General features: G+C 41.3%; 6 protein-coding genes across 6 annotated transcripts; 4 read left to right on the plus strand and 2 right to left on the minus strand.

Annotated features, from left to right (window-relative positions):
* Positions 1-55: 55 nt before the first annotated feature.
* BCR41DRAFT_298546 (mitochondrial import protein Pam17-domain-containing protein) lies at positions 56-824 on the minus strand (the record flags this gene model as incomplete). The annotated part of the gene is made up of 2 exons (XM_022020495.1): positions 56-238; positions 375-824. 2 exons carry the CDS (start codon positions 822-824, stop codon positions 56-58), a joined length of 633 nt encoding a protein of 210 aa, XP_021886075.1.
* Positions 825-3,080: 2,256 nt separating this feature from the next.
* BCR41DRAFT_330998 (glycosyltransferase family 1 protein) lies at positions 3,081-3,850 on the plus strand (the record flags this gene model as incomplete). The annotated part of the gene is made up of 3 exons (XM_022021779.1): positions 3,081-3,407; positions 3,492-3,630; positions 3,736-3,850. Exons 1-3 carry the CDS (start codon positions 3,101-3,103, stop codon positions 3,848-3,850), a joined length of 561 nt encoding a protein of 186 aa, XP_021886076.1. The 5' UTR covers positions 3,081-3,100.
* Positions 3,851-4,285: 435 nt separating this feature from the next.
* On the minus strand, positions 4,286-7,034 carry BCR41DRAFT_391868 (hypothetical protein; the record flags this gene model as incomplete). The annotated part of the gene is made up of 3 exons (XM_022028393.1): positions 4,286-6,073; positions 6,196-6,450; positions 6,549-7,034. The coding sequence occupies 3 exons, from the start codon at positions 7,032-7,034 to the stop codon at positions 4,286-4,288; spliced, it is 2,529 nt and encodes an 842-aa protein (XP_021886077.1).
* Positions 7,035-14,424: 7,390 nt separating this feature from the next.
* Positions 14,425-16,281, plus strand: BCR41DRAFT_391869 (beta-N-acetylhexosaminidase; the record flags this gene model as incomplete). Its single annotated transcript, XM_022028394.1, has 1 exon — positions 14,425-16,281. One exon carries the CDS (start codon positions 14,425-14,427, stop codon positions 16,279-16,281), a length of 1,857 nt encoding a protein of 618 aa, XP_021886078.1.
* A 390-nt stretch (positions 16,282-16,671) lies between these two features.
* On the plus strand, positions 16,672-18,644 carry BCR41DRAFT_316985 (hypothetical protein). Its single transcript, XM_022021259.1, has 4 exons — positions 16,672-16,938; positions 17,080-17,252; positions 17,380-17,933; positions 18,120-18,644. The coding sequence occupies exons 1-4, from the start codon at positions 16,733-16,735 to the stop codon at positions 18,540-18,542; spliced, it is 1,356 nt and encodes a 451-aa protein (XP_021886079.1). The 5' UTR covers positions 16,672-16,732; the 3' UTR covers positions 18,543-18,644.
* A 1,514-nt stretch (positions 18,645-20,158) lies between these two features.
* BCR41DRAFT_345221 (hypothetical protein) lies at positions 20,159-20,516 on the plus strand. The gene is made up of 2 exons (XM_022022675.1): positions 20,159-20,277; positions 20,410-20,516. Exons 1-2 carry the CDS (start codon positions 20,223-20,225, stop codon positions 20,508-20,510), a joined length of 156 nt encoding a protein of 51 aa, XP_021886080.1. The 5' UTR covers positions 20,159-20,222; the 3' UTR covers positions 20,511-20,516.
* Positions 20,517-23,628: the final 3,112 nt, after the last annotated feature.

The raw sequence follows: 23,628 nt of genomic DNA on the forward strand, positions 1-23,628 counted from the left end.
TCTATGGTTGCACTTTATTGTCTATTTGATATTTTTGATATATTGTTTTTCTCGCTTAATCCATTCCAATGTAGAACTGGGACTTGCGACGGAATTCACGCTGCTTCCGGAGCCACTTGCGGTAATCACTCACAGACTTGATCTTCTCTCCAAAGTGATCCGGGAGAGGGTTTCTAGCACTGTTTGCAGTGGGGTCAGCACGATTCTTAACAATATGCTTATAAAACTCTTTGTCCATCTACAGGTCATTGCAGTGCATATAAGTAAGGAAGCATAGACGTTAGAAAGCTTCTTTTCAATATTAACTCTTGAATATATATAAAAACTCCCCTCCATGATTGTCCTCCAGTTTTTTCTTCTTTTTTTATACATACTCGATCGATAAAAGTCTTAGTTTTTGAGTTGGTAGCACGGAAGACCATGTTTCCGACAACAGGTCCCACCGCCAATCCAACAATTCCTGCAGCGATTGTGCCAACAGCATAGACAATAATCTGGTCCATGCCGAAAATTGGAGTTGGATCAAAATCCTGTTGAGCAAAGTAATAACCAGCACCACCAAGACCCAAAAGGGCACAGGGGGCCATAAACACGCGCTCATAGTTGCGACGTGTTCCTCGAAGCTTGAAATATGTGTTCCAGTCCATGATCTCTTCTACTGGTTCTGCTGCCGGTGTCGCTGCTTTTGATGTTTCTGCTACCTTGGCGGTGTTGCTGCTGGTTTGCTGAGTGGTCAGGAAACGGCGAGGTGCGAAGGATGTAGCGTTATTACAAGCTGGCCTGGCCGCACAAGGAGCCCTTATGCCTGCAGTGCGGCCAATCATGAAGGAGATTCTGATTGCAGGGGTTGTCATTATGGTGATTCTTCTGATTGAAGTTTTTTTTTTTTTGAAAAGAAATGAGATAGTCAATGCTATTCAGATCCGGAAAGATCTATCATCCGCCACCAAATTTAACCGTAAACGAGGTATAGTATATGTGGCTCTCAAAATACGTCATCGGGCTAAGATTGTGCTGTAGCTGCGGGTAATAACAAACAAGCCAAGTACGACGGCAGCATGTCGCGTCAATAACTAGCCGTCTCTAACCTTTGGAACTTCAAGCCCTCTCCTTATCGCAGATGTGTGAATGTATTTGCTCCCGTTTGCTACGCATTCACGGAAGCTGGCACGTGGTTATGCTAACCACCATTCATGATATTACGGCACCCTGGTTCTTCATTTTTTTTTTTTTTTAAAAAGAAAAAAAGAGAGACGATATCTGTTGCTTTTTTCATGAGCTTCTCTCTAATCAGGGGCCTTGCTGCTAGCACTCCCAAGGTCCTTGTAGTATATACTATACAACAATTAATAGCATAGCTTGTTTTCCCAATGATTACGACGCCACGATTTTACCTATTTGCGGAAAAAAATGGTAGAATAACGCATAATGCTACTTCAAGTAAGGTATTTCGGTCTGTACCCATTCGTAATCAGAGACTAGATCTCTTTTTTTAAACATACTCCTCCTTATATCCTTGGTGTCCGAGCTTTTTTGACTAAGGAAATATTCACAATAGGCTATAACGGCCCAATTGTATAACTTTTTCTTCCTCCCTTTTGTGAATATTTCAGTCTAATAGAGTCTGTTGGGTGTAAGTGTTTCCGAGAAGAATGATAAAAGCCTAATTTCTTGAATCATTTATATAAATTTGGTCCCTAGTCCCCCTATTTACTTGAATGAAAGCGCTCTGAATTTATTATCATTTAGCTCTCAGTTGCACTTCAGATTTCCATACTCCTCGACTCCTTTATTTTCTATCATTGGCTTTTGCAGTTACAAAGAGCGTCCAACCTTTCAGTTTTTTATTTATTTATTCGGCTCTAAAGATTACCACATTCTACGCAGTAAATTATTGGAGAAATGCCATTTGGTTACTAGGTTACTAAGTAGATATGAGCGGAGCGACAATACGGATAAGGCATAACACTCGCTGATTCCTTTACTAACCTGGGTGCGATGTTTGTTGGTTTTCCAAATCTGCCTTGATTTAACCGTATTTAGCGGTATTGGTTAGCACCCCCTGAATAGCTACCATCCAGAGGGGATACTTGGAATGAACAGGAATCACTGTGTTGTTCAAAACAATAAAACTTGGTTGAAAGTCTGTTAATCCTCAAACCATGAGGCAAGTAATGCCTCTGAACGCTTCAATAGGATTGTGGTGTGCTTTTGGGGAGCAGAAAGACAACATTGTCTCTTTTGAGCAACGAAGGATATAGGATTTGTTCCTTGGTGCGAACTTTTTGAAGCTACACCTGTTGCTAGTAAAAACACAAATGATTCCCATTTTCTGCATACTTTCAGCGCTTCCACAATTCAAGGGCTGTGACGTAGCCATCAAATGCTACATGTTTGTCGAAGCATTGACACATCCCTTGCAAAAGTTCTGGTGTATGCTAAGGGTATTGTTTAAGGGACGTAGAGAAGCCAAAGACATGTGGCAGTGTTCAAGTGTTTATACAGTATCATTTGAAGCCCGAACAGTCGCCGTGGTTGATTCGCTTGGTGTCTTCTGAAATTCAGAGAAGTGCTTTGTGTAGTTATGTAGTTTTGTTGGCTATTCGTCAGCCTTCTGAGAGCTGCCTTGTCTTTTAGTCAAGGAAGTCTAGCTTAGATTTATGCTCTGATAGCTTCATCTTTGGAATCGTTTTTTAAGCCGAGTCGATGTCACCGTGTAAGGAGTTAGCATACTTACACTAGTTCTTAGGACACCATTATGGCTTACGAAACAAGTACAATACATGTACTTGTAAATATACTAGACGCGAGTGGACTGTGCAACTCCACCTCAGTATAGGCACGGGTGTCAAGGGTCTTCTGACCAGTGAAGCAGATGGATAATGATTTCCCTTGTAAACATTATTTAGAGGGGCTATTGTGTGCAAATCTCCATCCTTGGTTGGGGATGCCTTTGCCTTGTCAATACTAATAAGCCATTTAACATAAAACGATCAGAATTAATAAATCAGCAAGTGGTCGTACAAATAAACGCGTCGACATGAAATGAGTAAAGTGAGTGAAATGCGAACAAAAAATAAATCATTATACATTCTTCTTCATGTCTACCCATCGAAGCATCTTTGTCACAGTTGGAACGACACGTTTTGACAAGCTTGTCAATGCGATCTCTTCGCCAGATTTACTACAGTTGATGCATGACCTGGGTTTCACTCATCTTTCATTGCAACACGGCAACAGCATTGTCCCAACTCTATTTTTGCCTACTATTGACAACTCTGAAGCAACAACAACTGCAACAGTAACGACAATAGTTAAAGTAGAGAGCATGCAAATAGAGGTGTACAAATATAAGGCCTCTCTTCATGACGACATGATCAATGCAGATCTGATTATCAGCCATGCAGGTTTGTCAATCTCCCATGATCATTCTGCATATTATCAGGAAAGAAAAAAAAAGAAAATTAAATCACTTCCTAACATGAAAATAGGTGCTGGCTCGATCTTGGAGGCCCTTCGGCTTCAAAAGAAATTGATTGTGGTGGTCAATGAAGATCTGATGGACAATCATCAGCAGGAACTTGGCTCTGCTCTACATGAACAAGGATATCTTGTCTACTGTAATGTCTTGTAGGTTTTTTATTTTTTATTTTTTATTTTTTATTTTTTAATTATTTTTATTTTTTCTCGCAATGACTATGGTAAACCATTCACCATTATGTTGCTGTGATTGAGTAGAGATCTGGGAAAGGCCCTGAGAGATAAAGGATATGAATCATTGGTACCGTTCCCAGCACCAAATGCAAAGCTCTTTGCGGACTTTTTAGACGAGCACTTGGGGTTCAACTAAAGATAATAGACGTCCTTTTTTTATTTTACAGTGTATTTTTATTACATTTGATTTATCTAACGTAGACATTAAAAAAAAAAAAAAAAAACGCCTATGATACAAAAGATATATTTATGTTGTTCTCATTATGACTTTCATTAGAAATGGATCGTTGTCCTGCACTACTTGTTGTTACGTTTGTTAATTTTCAATTTTCATTATAACAGCCACTTTTTTCTTTCTTTGTTGTTGTTGTTGTTGTTGTTGAGTAGTGCTTCGGCAATAGCAGCGATAGTAGCTAGGTGGGCGAGAGGGGGAAAAGTAAACCAGGGATGCCTAAACATTTTGGGCCTGAAAAAAAATTAAAAAGTAAAAATAAAGGCACTCCTGATGATGAGTCTACCCTCGTTCTAACATGACGAAATAGCCCATTGTTAATGCGCACCATAACTAGTGTTATTCCTCCATCTCGCTTCCTAGCACTTGTGTATCATCCTCTCCTTGACTCAATACCTTCTGCTCTCCTAATATTGTGCTAGAGCTAGGATTTGGTTTTGAAGTGTTCATCTGGAGATCAAAGGAGGACTTTGGGGTTTGAAAGATCTCAGAAGGTAATTTTGCTTGTGGCGAGGATGCAAGGCATCCTTTTTCAGATTCTTGGTCATATCCTCGAGATTGTCTATACTCTTGCCCTAGATCGTGGCCTCTGAAGTCTAGTGTTGGTGCAGAGGGTATCGGAGGAGTAGGAAAGGAGGGTGTAGGAACAGAAAGTAATAGTTGGGAAAGATTTTGATGTTTTTCTTGTGGGAATTGAAATAGCTGTGTTGGCTCTGGTGTTTGTAACGGTGATGACAATTGTGAAAGCTGTTTTGATGCTTGCTGTTGTGGCGTGATACTCTGGCTAGGATATTGATGAAGATAGTAAGGAGGGGCTGCTTCCTCTGGAACATAGGCTGGTGATATTGAATATACGGATGTTCTTCTTTGGTTCAGTCCCATTGATGATTGCGGCGGTGGCAGTAATGGCGGCATTAATAAAGTTGGTGTTGCCAAGAATGGTGTCGGTAGTTCTATTTTCTCAATACTATTACAGTGGTTGCTACGAACTATTGTTGTTGTTGTTCCTTCTATTGAGGCTAGTGGGGTTTCTTCTGACTCTGAACTGGTAATGGTAGAAGCCTTGTCGCTGTTGCTACTATTGCCATTGCTGAATTTCAAAACTGGAGCGGAAGGTTGGTGCCTTAGCAACGGTAATCGAAGTGCACGTGGTTTTGATGCTGATAATGCCATCCCAACGCCATCGCTTTTTCCAATGTCGTCGCTACTTTTGCTGCTGGCTTCTGCCGAGGATAGTGAAGAGGTTTGTAGGATGGCTGTAGCAACGGATCGACGCGTTGTTGCGATTATTGCTTCGCCCACGATGCTAACTCTACTCAGTACACCGTGCTTCTCGGATCCTTGGACATGTATCGCTCTGGAAGTAGAGCCATTTGTATGGTTTACAGCAGTACGGCTTGTGTAGTCCGAAATACCTTGGTCCGAGTTTAATGTAGTAACAAATGAAGGTCTTGGATGCCGTTCCAGCGGCACATCCTGAACATATACAATTGGATTATTTTTCAAATTAGTCGACATCTCGTCGTCTATAACTAAGATCTTGTCTCCACCATCAAAATCGTAACTATGAATGAGAGGGTCTTCGACTTTGTTGGTTTCTCCAGCCTCAGGAAGGCGCTGTTTCCTTCTATGATTATGTTCATCCGCATCACCACCATCTGCGGTCAATATTTCTACAATCCTGTTTATCAGCCATCGTTGCCATTGTGGCCACTGCCAGCAAACAAAAAGATATATTGTGAGGGCTGATAGAGCCAGTCCACCTCCGATCAAAGCCCCGGTGATAGTGTCTGTGGTGTTGCTCTCAGGGAGATTGAGTGGGACACCATAGCTATCAGTTATGTTGATCCCATAGGTGATAACCGTCGTATTCCCAAAGGTCGGTTCATCGAGTGAGATCCCAATCATGGGGAGTCCGCTTGTTGTGTGGACCATGACTGCGAACCTTTTGAGTTTCCCATCATCATGGATATCTATTCCTTCGATCGGTTGAACATATGCTCCTGTGAATCGTTCCACATCAACCACGTAAGGCTCATTCAACTTAGCACTCGCGTCATTATGGTCATCTCCATCTTTATACAAGATAATCTCACCATATCCTGCGAACCCGTCACTATCTTGCCCCTGTGCCATTGTTGAAAAGAAGAGTTAATGATTGTGGGCAAGATTTTTCCTTTTTTTCTTTTCTTTTCTTTTCTTTTCTTTTTTTTTTTTTTTCTTTTTTTTTTTTTTTGCATGTACCGTACTTGGCAAAAGATATAAAGAGTATCTTTGTAATATTTTGCAGATATGAATGATGGTGTGCAATCATCCAAGCTGCTGGAGTTTAGTATACGTGGATTAGTTGGTGGTTGAAACATGGACGGATCACCGAAGATTGGGACCTGGGCCATAGTATTTTTAAGTGCGCCCGTCCTGTTGTTGTGGAGGTGTGTACCGACTTGATAGAGCATATTGTTACCATAGAAAAGCCGTGCGGGGTAACCATAAATATTAGGATCCTTTTTTTAAAATAAAAAGTGGTAAGTTTTCTGGAAGTAAGATACTCAACCTAATAACTCCGTCTTTTTCTTTTTTTTTTTCTTTTTTTTTTTTTTACCAAATTCCAGGATATCACATTGACAAATTGGTCCAAGCCTTGGTTATTCCTGACTAGCATGCCAATGTTGATAGTATTATCAGCTCCAATGTTGGCCTGGAATAGGCTGGACGTCCCTGGCCACTCAAAAATAATGAATCTCGCTAAAGAATCATCCCAATGGTAATCTGGAGCCATTGTGAAGTTGGACCAGCGATCGTTCCGTGGATCGTATTGTAGTCCTCCTGGTGGACGCTTCGGGTTTGGGTTTGGAGAACTTTCATTTGTCAAGTTGAAGTAAGACAACATGGAGAAGACGCCTGTCGTTGGATCAACATGACAGGCTCGAGGCGAAGCATCTTGTGAATCACTCGTAGGGCGAGGCCAGACCGAAACCAGTGACCAGGTGATGTCGGTAACAGATGCAGGTGATGGGTTAGATTGAACCAAGAGTACATAATCTTTGACTGTCATTTCATCACTGTCGCCGATTGACTCATATGCCATGCCTAATAGCCTTGTACCATTTACCGTAATACAGTCCAAAGCAATAACCCCCATATCCATAAAAAAAAAAAAAAAAAAAAAAAAAAAAGATAACGACGGGTAGTGAGTGATTCTGATATGGAAAGAAAGTGGATGAAAGATGAAGGAATGTGAGAGATTAAAATCATAAAATATAGAAGTCTGGTTAACTACATGTAGTTTTGCATGCAGCTAGCTCCTTTGGGTGAATAAAAACGATAAGCCCGCCGAGTACCCAATTTAAAAGATAAAAAAAATAGTTGAGAAGTCTTCTGGTGTTACGGAAGATCAACTGTAGTGAACGTCCAGAGTTTAATTGTGGTTTCAATAACGAAACCGGGGTTGGAATGAGCATTTCCCTCCCTTGCTCTCCCTCCTTTTTTTTTTCGCTTCACGTTCCCCTTTTCGTCATTCTTATCCGCCGATGCGCCTGTCTGTGCGGGCAAGCGTAAATGGATTCGCTAGCCCTCTCCTTTATGGAAAGGAAATCCTACATGGGCTATGTCTTGGAGTTGTGTTCTATCCACGATTACATATTCTGACAAACAAACGCTGCGGGCTGATCTCCTGCACTTGATTCCAGCCAAATAGGAAGTCTTACTACTCTCGCGAATAAAACGAAACACAACCCCACAACCGCTCAGTTTACTAATAAAGTTTGATTATTAAAGCTTTAAGGTTCGCATTTGTTCCATGTCTAATTTTAAAATTACGACTTGGGGCTGACTGATCACCTCATAGAAAAATACTATTTACCAACAGATCTTTAGAAATAGCCTTAGGAGTAGTGCGACATAATGGGGCCACCTTGAACAGAGCACCGTTAATAACAGCATCACTTTACAAAACCCACCTGCATAACTTTTGAAAGCGGCGTGCCGTACAACTTCTCCTATCATTTCTCAGTTCCGCAGAATGCCTATATATAACTAAGTCATATCCGTTCTCTAGGAGCAAATTGCTCGATAATGTATAATATATATATATTTATATACTGTTACATTTTATTTGAAGACCTGAACCCTCCATCCATGCACTGTCCTGTTGTGAAACCTATTCCCATACAGAGTGGCTCAAAAATCCAATGCCTGCAAGGAATATTACTTGTAATCCTGAATAGAGCAGGGCGACTACTGTCTCCCAGAATCTGCTGGGATGAAAATCAACTAAAAAGCAATGGTTTAACTCCTAGGGCTCGCTCAGACCAAGTAGAATTTAGGAATGATTTGCTGTAAGGCTGTAAGGAGATGGTCGAACCTGAACATTCCTGTAACTCCACACAAAACGGATCAAGTTCCCCCGTAGAATCATATTAATACTTAATATTAAAAATAAACTAAGCTTCCTCCTTTATGGAAAATTAAAAACAGATTATTCAAATTTGGCTGCAATTGGCCAAGCAGGCTCTTAAGCAAATTTGGCACACATTTTCCAATGCATAGAATGCTATTACAATACAAGTCCTAGCGTTGCCACCATTGCCAGACAATATGCTAAAGAATAAAAGCCTGGAGGATCGTTTATACGGACAGAATAAGCCATTTGTAAACTCTGTCCTTATAGCAGTCCATCAAGAGGGTAGAGGAAAATATATTAGCCACTGAATATTAAGGCTCTTATCCGGATACAAAGATCATTTCAGGGATTGCAGAAGGGATATTGAGCCTTGGTCATTTTACTGTAAAGCACTAAAGGCTTATAATCAAAACCATGACTTCGACACACGCTTAGTACGCCTCATCAACATACCAAGATCTTTCTTTCACTGTTCTCCATGCAGCTTTATAATTGAACAGGCTCAAGTGTCTACATAAACGATAGAACGTTCAAGAAACATTGATTATAGTCTGTATATTGTTCAGTCCTTAACCAGCCCAGCTCTTGATTCGTAGAGCTTAAGCGTCAGACGCTTGCTTTAGGCTCGATCCTCCCTCTAGAGTCACACGTGCTAATACTATTTCCATATGAGTACATTATACTTTGGCTGTTTATACATCATCTCATCTAGGACTTCGGCCTGTTGCTTATACGAACAGCTCAGTCTTCTAGAATTGTCTCAATGTTTTAAATGTACGATGATAGCCTAAAAAGGACAGTTCAATGCTTTCCTGTGGAAGTAATTTTTACTTTGCTTAAGACATAGGTGAGATTATACGCCATCGATAGGGATTGAAACTAGGAGAAGGCAAAAAGGCATTAAGCCCATACGACTTGGTTCAGGCTCAGGATGCGCTCCTCACTTCCAGGCCAAATAAGCTAGCTGACAGAGATATCGAGATAAAGCACTAGCTTTCATACCTTGGATTTGCGTTCAATCTTCTGTATCGAACCCATAATCAATGCTGACAGAAAGCAAGGGAGGCGCGAGTCCCTAGAAGCGATGATGTAGACGCGCCCAGAGGGATCGATTGTGCTACATGGGATCATCGGCGCCGCTTTGAGGTAGTTGTTTGGATGCAATGCCTGTGGGCTACGATGGCGTAAATAATATGATGAAGGAAGTCCCAGAGCCATATTGCATATAGAAATATACATTATATGCTAAGCAGAATCGATCACTCATGGAAGAGAAGAGAAATAATATATTTTTACGCCGTCGGCGCGACTCGTCTTTCGGCCAGACTGTGTACCGCCCCAGATCTTCTTTAATCTTTTCCCGTCTCTGGATAAGAATCGTCCACTCTTACCCGGTATTCTATTTATTCATCAGACCCTGCGAGAGATAACTACTCCAAGAGCCAAGCTGCGCTATGAAAACAAAAAAAAAAAATGCAGAGCTTGAAACAGACTAGGTCTTTCAGTTTTGTTTTTCGCCTTTCCTGTATCAATAGGGGGCACAGAAGAAAACTTTTGAAGTTTCAACTGTTACACAACCTGTATTTTTAACCGCGAACCATTGGTCCCAATGTAGTTAGTTTAGTTGGTATCAACCTTCTTCACGGCGCACGAGCATGTGTTCTTTTTTAGCAAAGTTTACATTTGAAATATTCCGAAGCCAATCTGGTCCATTACCAGGAGAGAAAGAGGCACACAGAGCTATTAGCACTATTGGAAATGAACGAATGAAACAAGCAATGATGGAAGAGACCAAGTGAGTGTTATGAGCATTTAATTTACTGCAATCAGTAAAACGTGATCGCTCTCAAATCCATGTCTGTTCATATATATATAGTTTGTTTATCGATGTGTTTGGACAAATGTCTAGCCCAAAAAAATGAGGGTCCATGGATCAGAAAAAGTATAACAAATGAGCATCAACTGAAATGGCCATAGAAACAATAACAGCGATCCAATTGGAGGCTTGTTTCCTTTTTGTTATTAGCCCAGATGAGCAAACGTAAAAGATAAAAAGGAAGTGACAAGCGATCATTGGAATCGAGGAATGCGTGTGCGACATGAGATAAAAAAAGGATGAGATTCTTTGCCATGCAACTTTACTATCTCAAAATATACCCAGGGAGACACAAATGAAGTTAGGAAGCACTTTTGGAGACACAACAGTAAATACATGTATATATGTATTTGTTTACTCATTAATAATAAGAAGGAATAAAATACTACACAAGTGAATGGGCAGTGCGCATGCATCTTTGTTGACTTACGAGAGCTTACCGAAAGAACTGGGCGATCTTTTTTAGATAGTGAGCCATCATCAATAAGTGCATACGTCCATAGTTTAGGAGAAAACAAACTATTTCATTCAAGACTTTTTTGTCACCAAGATCTGGTTCATTGGATTCTTTCTCTAAATTTGCGATTCGCGAATATGGCGCCTCGATCTGCTACAGCTGGCCTTAGTCTAGAGTACGCCCTATAATTTGAGAGTAATGTCCAAAAAACGGTTCACGTTTACAAAATGGCGCCATCCGCCGCGACTAAAAGGGATAGAGGCATCGCGTCCCCAAGCGTGCATGGCGCATGGGTTCGGAAGCAAGAAATATTTCTGAACTAGGCGCCGTCTCATTATTTGTTTTTGTACAATCTTGTCCTTGGGCCAGCGATGGGCGGAACAACATCATATCTTACCATGCATGGATTAGAGGATCTTTTCATCATTAACAGCAACAACAACAACAACAAAAAAAAAGCTGCGAGTCAATTGTACGCGTACTTTTCGCTAGAGGGCATTGAAGCAGAATGACTCTAAATGTAGTGGCGATGGGCGGAACTACAGCCCTCATGATTGCAATCTTAGAGAGATATACGTATGTTGCTCTGTTGTCGACTATTTTATTTGTGTATTAGTCTTTACATGCAGTTGTCAATTTTTTCCCCCCTATCCTTTACCCATTATCTTGCTATTATTCAAGAAAAAAAAAAAAAAAAAAAAAAAAAAAAAGACGGGAACATGAAAGGCACGCTAGAGAGGCATCTCCTGCAGAGGCCATAAGCTCTTATGCAACTGTGCCAGTCAAATATTTAGGCTATAACGAGCGAACCCTGGTGCTTTGCAGTGGAGAGCACAAATAATAAAGCAAAATAGATACAGCCGATTATATGTGTTAATATTCTTTAAACACTTCGGATTCTAAATGGTGCAAGGAAAAGAGAGAAAAAAAGTTGTGGGGAAGGCTCTCCCTTCCCTTTCCTCTCTTTTGTCTACGGGCCTCGTCAGCTTACTTATCTCATTGTAGTTCTGACAGTCACTCAATTCTGTTTCTTGTTGGTTCAAGCATAAAACTCCCAAAGTGCTCTTGTTGTTCGTTTCAAATCATTTCTCTGCAGGGTTTCCCCTGTGGAAGAGCAAACAATTCTTGGAATACCCTTTCCTTTAAGCTTGAAAATGATTTAATCGGGCGTAATTCAAAGTCTTGATCAAAGAAATGAAATGAAATATACTCTTTATTTTTTATATCCTTGAATGATCTTGGACAAGGGAAAAAAAATGCGTGCAATGTTCGCTTAAAACAGAAACTCCCTAGCGTCCCCTGCTACCCCATTATATGCCGATTTGGTTGCTTGTAGTGACATAGACTATATATATAAGTTTGATTCAAAGTCAATTGGTTATATTATATCTAGAAAGCACCACTTCTATGCTTTCGGAGGATCTTTCAACGTTGTTTTGCAATGGCAAGGATAGGATGGTGGCACAATAAAAGAGCGAGAATCATTGCTTGAGTACGAAGGTTTTAAAATATAGATAAGATCGAAATGGGTTATTTTGTTGTACTTGCATCAATGATTACACCTATGCTTGCTAGCTTACTGGCTTGTTGTTTGCTTCTTTCTATTGAATGATCTTTTGAAGCTAAAATTAGCCATCAACAGTAGCAACAACAATATAGTGCTTTTTTTAAATTTTGCTACAATGAGTATACGCGAGGGGAGTTCATTTGTTTTATTTGTCTTTTTGTTATGTTGGCAAAAAAAAAAAAAAAAAAAAAAATTCATTCTTTTTCGTATACTTTAATATAGACTTCTCCAAAGGATCAGCAAAGTAGAGCGATCCATGTCTTTGGGATGAATGAGCAAAGCTTCCGCCCGATCATGGAACATGTGCTGTACACATGTACATGTATACTAGACACAGAAGTAAAAGAATGGAGTTACCTTTGGCCTGGATGTCCTAGTTTAGGAACCAAGAGATGGAGTTGAGGATAAATGAATGAATGATAAAAAGGGCTCTCATTGAATCAAATGAATGGGCTGTTCATTAAAGTCAGTCTAACTATTTGGGTCAATAATGTGACATCTGTATTTAAGGTTTGGTCACAATCAAATCCGCGATCGCATTTATCAGTTCTGCTCATTATGAATAAGTGACATGACATCTGGACTGAATGACTGAATAAGGAAGAACTGCCAATCCAAAGAGGTAATTTGATATGGCCTAACATATCCGGATGTAAATGTGAGCATGATCTTAGCCTTAAGAAAGGCTAAGCGCAGGTCTGAGTATACTGTAAAGTGGTATATAAATCTACATCTTGGACAAACGAAAGAAATGCGTAAGGTGCGGTTTGCTGTGTTCGTTGATAACGGCAGTGGATTGCGGCGTGGTTCCGGATATAGAGATGATGCACCCAATGATATGTGGGATAAGGGTTATCTATTGGGCAAGATAAAAACAAGAACACAGATGGTGCCTATTGCCTATTGATTTGTTTTGTTGTGCGTGTACAGGTCTTTCCTCATATCAACACAGAAAGAGGAAGAAAACTCGTTTTAGAATACTATTTTCTATTCCAGTGCGCCGTCTGCCCACATCCGTTTGTGTTGTTGTTGTCATGCATGTCTTCTGTGTCTTCTGTAGGAAGAGAATGGAAAGAACGAGCTGCATAAGGTTTGGTGTAACACAAGTAAGCTCGACCAATAAGATCTAAATCATTCATCTAATCTCATTCTTGTTCCACGGACAACTGCAAAAAAAAAAAAAAGCTTTGTTCACTCGCTTTTTCAGTTTTTTGGGCGTATCACACGCACATCCATGGCTCTCATTATGGCAATGGCGCTGACATCCTCACTCTTCTCATTATTTTCCATACGTTTCATCAAATTAGGCTAACCTTTCTTTGGGTTCTTTCTGATCCTCATATCGTTAGTGCCACTCTAACTATATATACCAAAGGGTGCTCCTAATCAAAGACGACATCATCTGCAGAATGTCGTATTGACATTACGGATGAATGAATCCTCGAGGGGCCAGTACACAAAACTGAATAAAACCAGCGCCTTTGTTGCTGTCAAATTTGAAGGTTGAGATTTGTTATATTTATACTATAAATAAAAAGACCCTGAATGGAATGTAGTAGATATATATATATTATCACCTTTATGCTAATGGCGGAAGTGTCGAGAACATCAACAGATAAAGGATTAGGAAGAGGAAGAGTGGATATGAACAGTAAATGAACGGATGTAATTTATTCATGGGACTGAACATGAAAATGAGGGTTTGATTTTGTGAGCCCTGGACATATTAGACGATTCAATAGGCCACAATAGGCAATGATGACAACAATGGCATTTTTTTTACTTTTGCTCCTTTAAGGAGCAACCCAACTCAATTCAATCGATTGAATTTGTATAATGATTAAATTCCATTTAGACACTTCTGCTCTCACCTTGTCACTCTGTTTGTTCTTTTGCAACGGTTGTTTTTCTTATTATTGTTGATATTTTTTGTTTACATGGCCCAATGGAGGAAAACATCCGCCTGTTCCAGTACTCAAGCATAAACGGGCATCGGAGAGACGAAAGTAGTATAAAAGGCTCCTCAATTTCTCCACAAAGGCCTTTTTTTTTTTTTTTTTTCCTTGTCTACCAGCCAACTCTCAACCGACCCCATAACTTCCTCATTTCCTCTCTCTTTCCTCTCCGCTTACCCTCTCTTCCCTTCACTTCTACTACCAACTCGATCATTCTCAACATGAAGCTCTCCATTGCTGCTGCTATCGGTCTTTTGGCCCTTACTGTCACCGAGGCCGTTAAGGTCAACCCTCTTCCCGCCCCTGTTCACATCAGCTGGGCAAAGTCAGGCCCCGTTAAGGTCGCTGACAACTTCCGCATTGTCGGACCCAAGCACGACATTCTCAGCAAGGCCTTTGATCGCACTGCTGCTCTCATCAAGAAGGAGCGCTGGGTTCCCCAGACCTGGGAGCGCCCTGCTGCCGAGTTCCCCCCATTCCCCACTCTTGAGAAGCGTGGTGATGCCGAAGAGGAGGTCTCTGCTCAAGCCAACGGCTCCAAAACCCTCAAAACCATCACCGTCGATGTTAAGGACTTGAAGGCTGATCTTCAACATGGTGTTGATGAGTCTTATACTCTTGATATCTCTGCCTCCGGTAAGGGTACCATCAAGGCCAAGACCGTCTGGGGTGCCCTCAACGCTCTCCAGACCCTCAACCAGATCATCATCCATGACAAGAAGCTCGGACTCCACATTGAGCAGCCTGTTCATATCGAGGATGCTCCCAAGTATGTCCACCGTGGAGTCATGTACGATACCTCTCGTAACTTCTACCCCATGAATGTCCTCAAGAAGCAAATTGATGGTCTTGCCTACTCCAAGTTGAACGTCTTCCACTGGCATCTCACTGACAACCAGGCCTGGCCTGTCGAGATTAAGAAGCACCCCCAGATGACCAAGGATGCTTACTCTCCTCGTGAGATCTACACTCAGAAGGACATTAAGGAACTGATCCGCTATGGTCGCGAGCGCGGTGTCCGTGTCTACCCTGAGCTCGATGTCCCTGGTCACTCTGCTGCTGGCTGGCTCCAGGTTGACAAGAAGGCCGTCACTTGCGCTGATTCGTGGTGGGATAACGATGGCTGGACTCACCACTCTGCTGTCGAGCCCAACCCTGGTCAACTCGATATTGCTTACCCTGGCACTTACAAGCTGATCAAGGACGTTTACACCGAGTTGGCTAACGTCTTCACTGATAACCTCTTCCACGTCGGTTTCGATGAGCTCAACACCTACTGCTACAACTACTCTTCTTACTCTCGCGATTGGTTCAAGAACCATCCTGGCGCCACTTACCAGGACTTTGCTCAGCAGTACGTTGATAAGGTTCTTCCCATCTTCAATGACAAGCCCAGCCGCCGATTGGTCATGTGGGAGGACTCTGTTCTTTCCCCCGACTTCCCTGCCCACAACATCCCCACCAACGTCATCATGCAATCCTGGAACAAGGGTACTGAGAACATTAAGGCCTTGGCCACTAAGGGTTACGATATCATCGTTTCCTCTGCTGACTTCCTCTACCTCGACTGCGGTCATGGTGGATGGGTCACCAACGACCCTCGCTACAACGAGAACGAGCCCCCAGTCCTCCCCAAGGCCATCGCTGATGCCTTCGCTGCCAACCCTAGCGCATACAGCCCTACTACCGTCAACTATGGTGGTCACGGTGCCTCGTGGTGCGCTCCCTACAAGAGTTGGCAACGCATCTATGACTATGATTTCACTAAGGGCTTGACCGAAGAAGAAGCTAAGCACGTCATCGGTGCTGAGGCTCCCTTGTGGTCTGAACAGGCTGATCAATATGTCGTTGACAGCAAGATCTGGCCCCGCGCTGCTGCTCTCGCTGAGTTGACCTGGTCCGGCAACCGCAACAAGGCTGGATACAAGCGTACCACTGAGCTCAGCACCCGTATCTACGAGTTCCGTGAGCGTCTTATTGCCCGTGGCATTGGTGCTGCTCCTTTGGCTCCCAAGTACTGCTTGCAACACCCTCACCACTGCGATCTCTTCCGCAACCAGACCGCCCTTGGAAAGTAAATCGGTATTTTTCTTTCCCGCTTCACTCCTAGCGTTTTTTATTTTCGAGATTCTTAGACGACCCCAATTTTTTAGAACAACCACATCAAAAAAAAAAAAAAAAAACAACAGCAGCAGTTTCTTTTCTTTATATTCAAATAGTCTGGTTACGTTTTGAGTGAAAAGATAGAGAGAGGCTTTCATTAGGAGGATATAATTCTTTTAACATTATGATACCACTAAAAAGAATCAGTAATAAATTCAATGATCTTTTTTAAAAAATATTCATGATACATGATGGGAACATTGCGCAAACAAAAATGTTCTTATAACGGTCTTGACGCTTCGTTCGAGGACTTCAGGGGTAGAGGCATTAAAGCATCAAAGCATTTAAAGATTTTGTATTTTTTACGCAGCCACTGATCTTTAGCTCCTCCATCTTTTTTTTACCAACTTTGCGAATTCAATTATCATGGGTGATCAGTCTCAGGACCAGGACGAGATTCAACAACAACAGGAACAGGAGCAACAGGAAGAGACACCCTTCTTCTATGATGGTCCTATTGATCCGGCTACTGAACAGGCCATTCAGGAACTAAAGGATGTTGGTGCAAAGGCATTCGCTCTTCAGGATTATGAACTCGCTGTCGAAAAGTTTGGTCTCGCGTCAGAAATGCTGTGAGTACTTCAAATGAGACGCGCGGCTTTTTTTTTATTTATTCCATGAATATTCTGTTTTTAATTCAGGAATCCAGGATCTTAACATGTAAAGCACTCTTTTTTTTTTTTTTTTTTTTTCTTTTTTTTTTTCCTACTCAGAGGTCAAGTTTATGGCGAGACCAACCCCAAGTGTGCAGATACCTTATTTATATATGGAAAAGCACTCTTAGAACATGCAATTCAACAAAGCTCTGTACTTGGAGGAGCAACTGAGAAGAAGGCTAAAGAAGAGAAGGCTGCTGTCGAGAGTGGCTCATCCGCAGCTGCATCCTGTAATTGTTTTTTTTTATGGATGAAGTAAAAAGATGCGAAGTATTGAGATAACAGTTATAGCAAGTAGCGGACAAAAGATTATAATAGCTAACAGCGTTTTTTTTTTTTTTTTTTTTTTTTTTTTAGCATCTTCTGCACCAAGTAACCCACGATTTGTGTTTGAAGGCGATGATGATGAAGAGGAAGAAGAAGAGGAAGAGGGCGGTGAAAATGAAGGAGAGGAAGGACAGGATGATTTCGCTGTAGCCTGGGACGTTCTAGACCTGGCTCGCGTCCTTTATCATCGTCAAGGCACAGAGGAAGCGCTTTTGAAGCTCGGTGACGTTCACATTTCACTTGGTGATGTCTCATTAGAATCCGAAAACTTTGATCAAGCAGTGGCTGACTTTCGGGAGGCGATTTTGATCAAGGAGGCAAGATTAGAGCCTGATGATCGACAGCTGGCAGAGGCACATTACAAACTCGCGTTGGCACTGGAATATTCACCTACAGAATCTGACAAGACTCAAGAACATATCCATAAGGCTATTACAGTGTTGAAGGCGAGGATTCAGAAATTGAACGGCTTGTTGGCTTCTGGAAAGGGCAAGGCACGAGCAACGGATGAAAATGAAAGCGAGTCAAAGATGGCTAAAGAGTTGATCGAGCTACATGAGCTCATTGGTGAAATGGACCAGAAGGTATTTTTCTTTTTTTTTTTTTTTTTTTTTTTTTTTAGTGAAAAAAAAAAAAAAAAAAAAAAAAAAAAAAAAAGCAGTTATGCTGTTATGCTGCCTGCTTACATCTCTTACAAAAACAACGACAGCAGTTAGGGCAAGAGTCGTTAACATTGCTTTTATTTTTTATCTTGCTCAATGTTTTGACAGATCCAGGATTTGCTCAACAATCAAGCCAAGAAATCCATAGAAGGTCAGACGCCTGCTGAGATGCTCAGCATGTTGAGTCAGCAAGTCCAGCCTGTGAATGATATCAATAACTTGATCAAACCAAAGCCCAACAAACCCGCCGTTTCTCCAGGCTCTTCAGCCATAGCTACGACCACGACTACGACCACGACCACGACTACAAGCATCACCACGGCTACAATCACAAACGCAGCTGTAACAGCAACTATAACAGAGTCATCGCCGTCATCTTCGTCTTCAACACCCATGATAACCAAAGATCCTTCTACGGCAATATCAACAGCAGAGGACGCTGAGGTGGAGTCAGGACTCAAGCGTAAGGCTGAAGATGTCATTGAAAGCAGTGCAAAAGAAGATGAAGCAGAAAAGAAGATCAAAGTTTAGAATGACTTGATTATTTTGAAATTACAGTAGCCTTATATTACATGGATGCATGTGTATTTGATTCTAAATGCCATTAATAAAACTGAAAAAGGCATCTGTTGCGCCATGCTAGTATTGGCTGTGAATCATTGTGAGTACTTTTCCTATGTTAAAGATACTTGTAAGACAGAGTGATTTTAGTCACCTTTTCCAAATTGTACTCCGTAAAAGCTACGATAAAATATTGGAACTTCAGGATAAGTTATTATGATGGCCTCTGTCTCCATTAAAGCACAGTCAACCATGAGCCTGCTTGTCCTAATCTTACGCTCGGATTTAATAGTTGAATCAGCTGGTAAGGAGGTAACTGTTGGACTATTAGTAAAGTACACAGTACAAGATTTTCTAAAGCTTTTTTCTCTAGTGCCAGGATCCACAATTGCTTATCATGTGCAAATGCGAATGCCCTCTTAGACGTGGCCGCCCTTGACAAGTAGAGGAAACAAAAGTGGGCTACACCCTATCATTAAATTGTTGCAGATAAATGAAAAGAATGATCTTTTTGCGGTCGTTGCATAGTCATGAATGTGGAACTGATAAGAGGACTAGCAAGAGAATAAAGTAAATTGTTATACACAATTCATCAGTTGCTGCGACTCGTGACGTAACTTCTACAGAGTGCAGCAGGGAAAGGAAATACTCCATCAGTTTTTAGTATCGGAGCCATATAATCAATGGATAGTGAAAGCAAAGAACTTCCATAAGATTAAAACAAAAGAGTAATACAGTAATATGGAGATGTTTGGGAATTGGATGGCGCCTTGCTGGTCAGCGACTTAACTCGATTCGAATTCAAGCGCAAGACGGCAGATCCTCCACAAGATGTGAAGTACTGCAAACCATCAATGTCGAGTCGTAGACTTTCCATGATCGATAATCATGGAGTGATGAGCAATGAATCCACGACCGTTTTATACAGGATTGCCCTGTACGCCCATTGTTCATCAGTCTACGGCCCTTCATCATTTTTACAAGACCCAAATATTTCAAGCAGACAAAAAACTTGGACGGCGTCTTGCTTGTCAGCGACTTAACTCGATTCGAATTCAAGCGCAAGACGGCAGATCCTCCACAAGATGTGAAGTACTGCAAACCATCAATGTCGAGTCGTAGACTTTCCATGATCGATAATCATGGAGTGATGAGCAATGAATCCACGACCGTTTTATACAGGATTGCCCTGTACGCCCATTGTTCATCAGTCTACAGCCCTCCATTATTTTTACAGGTTTATTGCTGCGGAAATGCTCAAAGGGAAGAGGGGAAGAATGAGAAAGGGGAAGAATGGTTGAAAGAAGAAAAAAGTGTCTTGCTGCTGTTGTTAGTCTTTAATAATAAATTTACGCCACCAACCAAAATGGCCACAAACACTTAAAAGTCCTGTAGATTCCTTGTCGAACTCATCCTTATCGAAAGAAAATGTCTAAGCGCGCCAATGATTCAATTGACAAAATACCAGAAGTGCACAGGAAGTACAAGAAGATGAATAGCAACCAACTGATGTACTCTGCTCGGCGGCAGTTCTTGCTTGAAAATGCCCCATTTCCAGACGTTTTTAAATGTGCTCAGGCATTTTACAACGAGTTTCATTTTAACGGACGTAACGCTGCCAATGACGCGCTGACCCGAACTCTCGAAGACATGGAGTCATCCGGAAATATCTCATTTAAGGGCTTTCTAGTGCAGATGAAGGTTGCTACTTCTCGTTCGTTATTTGTTTTCGCTTTTAAGCAGTGTTTCTCCAAGTAAATATCTCTTAAATGACATTCTACTCTGAAATTAGACTGATGAATTTCGTAACTGGGAGAAGCATTTTTTCCAGACTTACAAGGAAAGCAAGATGATGGACGCTTTCGTTTCAAAACAGATGACACAGATTCGCGTCGCTGGCCTTCTAAAGGGCAAGTCGGTTCTCGTCAGCAATATTAATTTTCTTGGTGATGGTGTAGTAAATGAAACAGAGGCGGATATTGCCGCCGCCGCCCTTCCCAAGAAGACTACTGTGAGTCCTGCTTTTTTTTTTTTTTTATTTTTTTTTTTACATTTCCTAATGAGGCTGTGACTGACCTCAATACCTTGCTTTTATAATTGAAAATCTGCAAAAACCGATCAACCAGCCTACTACACCACCGACATTGTCTTCAGCGTCGACTTCTGATGTATTTCTTCAACGAGTTCAATTTACCTCGGACGAGGATATATGCGAGTTCTTCTTTCAGCAACTAGTCAAAGTATGGTCAGACATCAGCGCTTTTTCGAAGTTCATATTAGAGCGGCACTTCAACACAGCATGCAAATCAGCATTTAGCACCTATATCAAAAGTCTTCGTGCGATATATAACCACCCCGGCATTGATGAGTCTATTCGAAGAGATGTTAAGAAGCTCAAGGATATGAGGGAATCTCGGTTCCGTAGTGGTTTTTTTGAATATGAAAGTGCGATGATCAACAAAGCCCTTATTGAAAAGCGCACCCAAGAACAAAATGCTCCACCGGGCTTCGACAAACAGTATAAGGGAGAGTGGAATGTGGATGAAGAGAATGGAGACCAGATGAAATATTATTTAGGCCTATTGGATCCAGAGCAATCTTCTCAGGGCTCTGTCGATGACAGTTTCAATATTGCTAGAACATCCTCAGAATCCTCAAAGTCAGATTCTCAGTACTCTGACGAAGACCTCACTGGTGAGATCCCCGAACCATTTGCAATTGATTTACTGTCCGGCCCAGGCACAATGTCAAGCCAGCTCTCAAACGATGTCGATGGTCGTATTAAAGTTGCCGAGACAGACATAAATGAAGCGATCATGAATTATCGTCGAAATTACGTAATTAGAAAATGTCCTACCAATACGGATGGAATGCTGTAAGTCAAAAACTTGTAATGTTGGTTACCAAAACGCGGTTAGTCATTTATTAATTTTCACGTAGCCTTGTGAATTTTATTGTTACACGTCCCTTACTTCTGAGCCTTTTTTCAATTGAGCTCGTCGATGCGGCATTCCCAAGACACAACCCTATGATATTGGAGCCTAAAGAAGTTGGCATGATCACACGACTTTGTTCGAAAGCAACACTTTGTCCATATGAAGAGCTCCTAGAGTGGTGGGATAGTGAAAGCAAGATATCAACATCAGTGATCTATCGAGCCGTCTCCAATTACTTCGCCGAGGCGGGACTGTGGGCGAATACCAACTGGTATGAAAAACGGAGTGGGAATAATGAAGATTCATTCATTCATAATCTTATTAGGCCTTTGGTGGCTGGAGCGTTTGGTACGTTCATTGGTTGCTTGTTTCGTTGGTAGGTAACTTCTTTCCAGTTATGTATTCAGATTTCTTGATTTGATCCTTATTGGCTTCCTTATTTCCTTTTTCTAATACCTATTTTTGTTGTTTTTTCTAATATCTATTTAAATCTGTTGCGATCATGTCAGGTCACGAGACCCACTTTGCTCAGCAACTGATATTGACAATCGAATGGAGCTACCAGATTACCAAGTTTCCTTTGGGCAGTACTCATTTGTGCTGGGGGAATTTAAGACTGCAACTGCGCCACGTCAGGATGTCGAACTTGACTACAGGAAGCTGCTGACATTGGGGAAACGAGCTGTCGATCTTTTATTTAAAGATGGTTACAATGTCCCAGTTGTATTAATACACGGCCGAGGGATGTTGATAGATATTTACACCCTTGAACTTAAGGGGGAGGCAATGTATTACACAAAGGCTCTTGGAACTCTTCGTTTAATTTCGAACCCATATGAGTTCTCCCAGCTCCTAAGTTTGGCACCTTTGATATCAGCGAAGGTATGTCAAAGTTATGATATTCTTACGTTGAAGCAATATATGATGACATGAAGGAGCGGAGCTATTCACACTGATATCTTCTATACTCTTTATCAACAGCTCATTGCGAGTGGTGTCTTTGATTCTTTAAAGGCCAAGAGGAAGACTCACACGAATAAAAACTGGATACGTGGCACTTTTGACGTCAAAGGTGTAACAGTCACTAATAGTAATAATAATAATAGTAAGTCAAAATCACCCTAGTAATAGTATACAATACATGGCAGCTATAAAGTCAAGGGATAATTTGCATCGATTTTATTATCGTGGAGCTTGAGAGTTAGGTAGAAACGCGTGAGGTTGATGTCACGGAAAGAACTGTAGAAGATGGGAAGATCAGAGTTTAGAATGGCTTGGTTATTTGAAATTACAGTAGTCTTGTGTTACATCATTAATAAAACTGAGACGGACATCTGTTGAGCAATGCTGATGTTGAAGACAAGTCGTTGTATCTTATGCCATAGCCCACCAGAATGGTCTTTTCAAAAACACATAAGCTTCTACTTTTCCCTTGACACACATTAATATACCCATCATCCAGATTAGAAAGGTCATTCTGCCCTGTTTTTATTATTTTTATTTAAGCCATTGTTAATCGGGCATGAGTAATTGTAAGAAAATTATTTTCTTAAAATGTTGGCCAACGTTTTTGTAGCCGATAGCGCTTCTGTAGCCGGTCGGCGCTTTCGTAGACAGTTGGCGTTTCCCAAGTCGAGTATTAAGCGCGGGTAGCGAAGCAGTTTTACTCTAATGAGCATCAAGAGGCATATGACGCTGCCATTCCCCCTAAGGTAAAGGTACCAAGCAAGACAAGCGCGAAGCTTGTCCCGCCAACGAACAGCAACCAAGACAGGACTAAAGTAGCTCAAGGCTCAAGGCTCGATCCCTTGACTAGTATTTTTTTCTTATACTGTATCTTCTATGCATTAAAGTCGAAAAGATTCGTGATTGTGTGTTAAGTAGCTTTTTGGACACGAGGCATTTCACAAAATAAACAAATACCCTTCTAAAAATGACCAGACCTCAATCATGAGTTTCTTCAAACGTCGTCCATGGTCTCCACGATACAATAGAGCTCAATGGCAGGTTTCCTCGACCATTGGTTCATGCGTACGAAATAATAGGTCGGACACTTAAAGTCGTAGAATATTCCTGTGCCTTGTGTTGAGAAACTTAGTTATTTTAATTGAGAAGCATGG

Source organism: Lobosporangium transversale (assembly GCF_002105155.1).
Source record: "Lobosporangium transversale strain NRRL 3116 chromosome Unknown BCR41scaffold_2, whole genome shotgun sequence".
Classification (NCBI taxonomy): domain Eukaryota; kingdom Fungi; phylum Mortierellomycota; class Mortierellomycetes; order Mortierellales; family Mortierellaceae; genus Lobosporangium; species Lobosporangium transversale.

Bases quoted from the DNA above. Each gene is read 5' to 3' on its own strand.
- BCR41DRAFT_316985 (XM_022021259.1), top strand. From the start codon at position 16,733: ATGGGTGATCAGTCTCAGGACCAGGACGAGATTCAACAACAACAGGAA. The intron at 17,253-17,379 runs GTAATTGTTTTT...TTTTTTTTTTAG, and splicing joins CTCATCCGCAGCTGCATCCT to CATCTTCTGCACCAAGTAAC. The intron at 17,934-18,119 runs GTATTTTTCTTT...ATGTTTTGACAG, and splicing joins TTGGTGAAATGGACCAGAAG to ATCCAGGATTTGCTCAACAA.
- BCR41DRAFT_345221 (XM_022022675.1), top strand. From the start codon at position 20,223: ATGGAGTCATCCGGAAATATCTCATTTAAGGGCTTTCTAGTGCAGATG. The intron at 20,278-20,409 runs CTACTTCTCGTT...TTCCAGACTTAC, and splicing joins TCTAGTGCAGATGAAGGTTG to AAGGAAAGCAAGATGATGGA.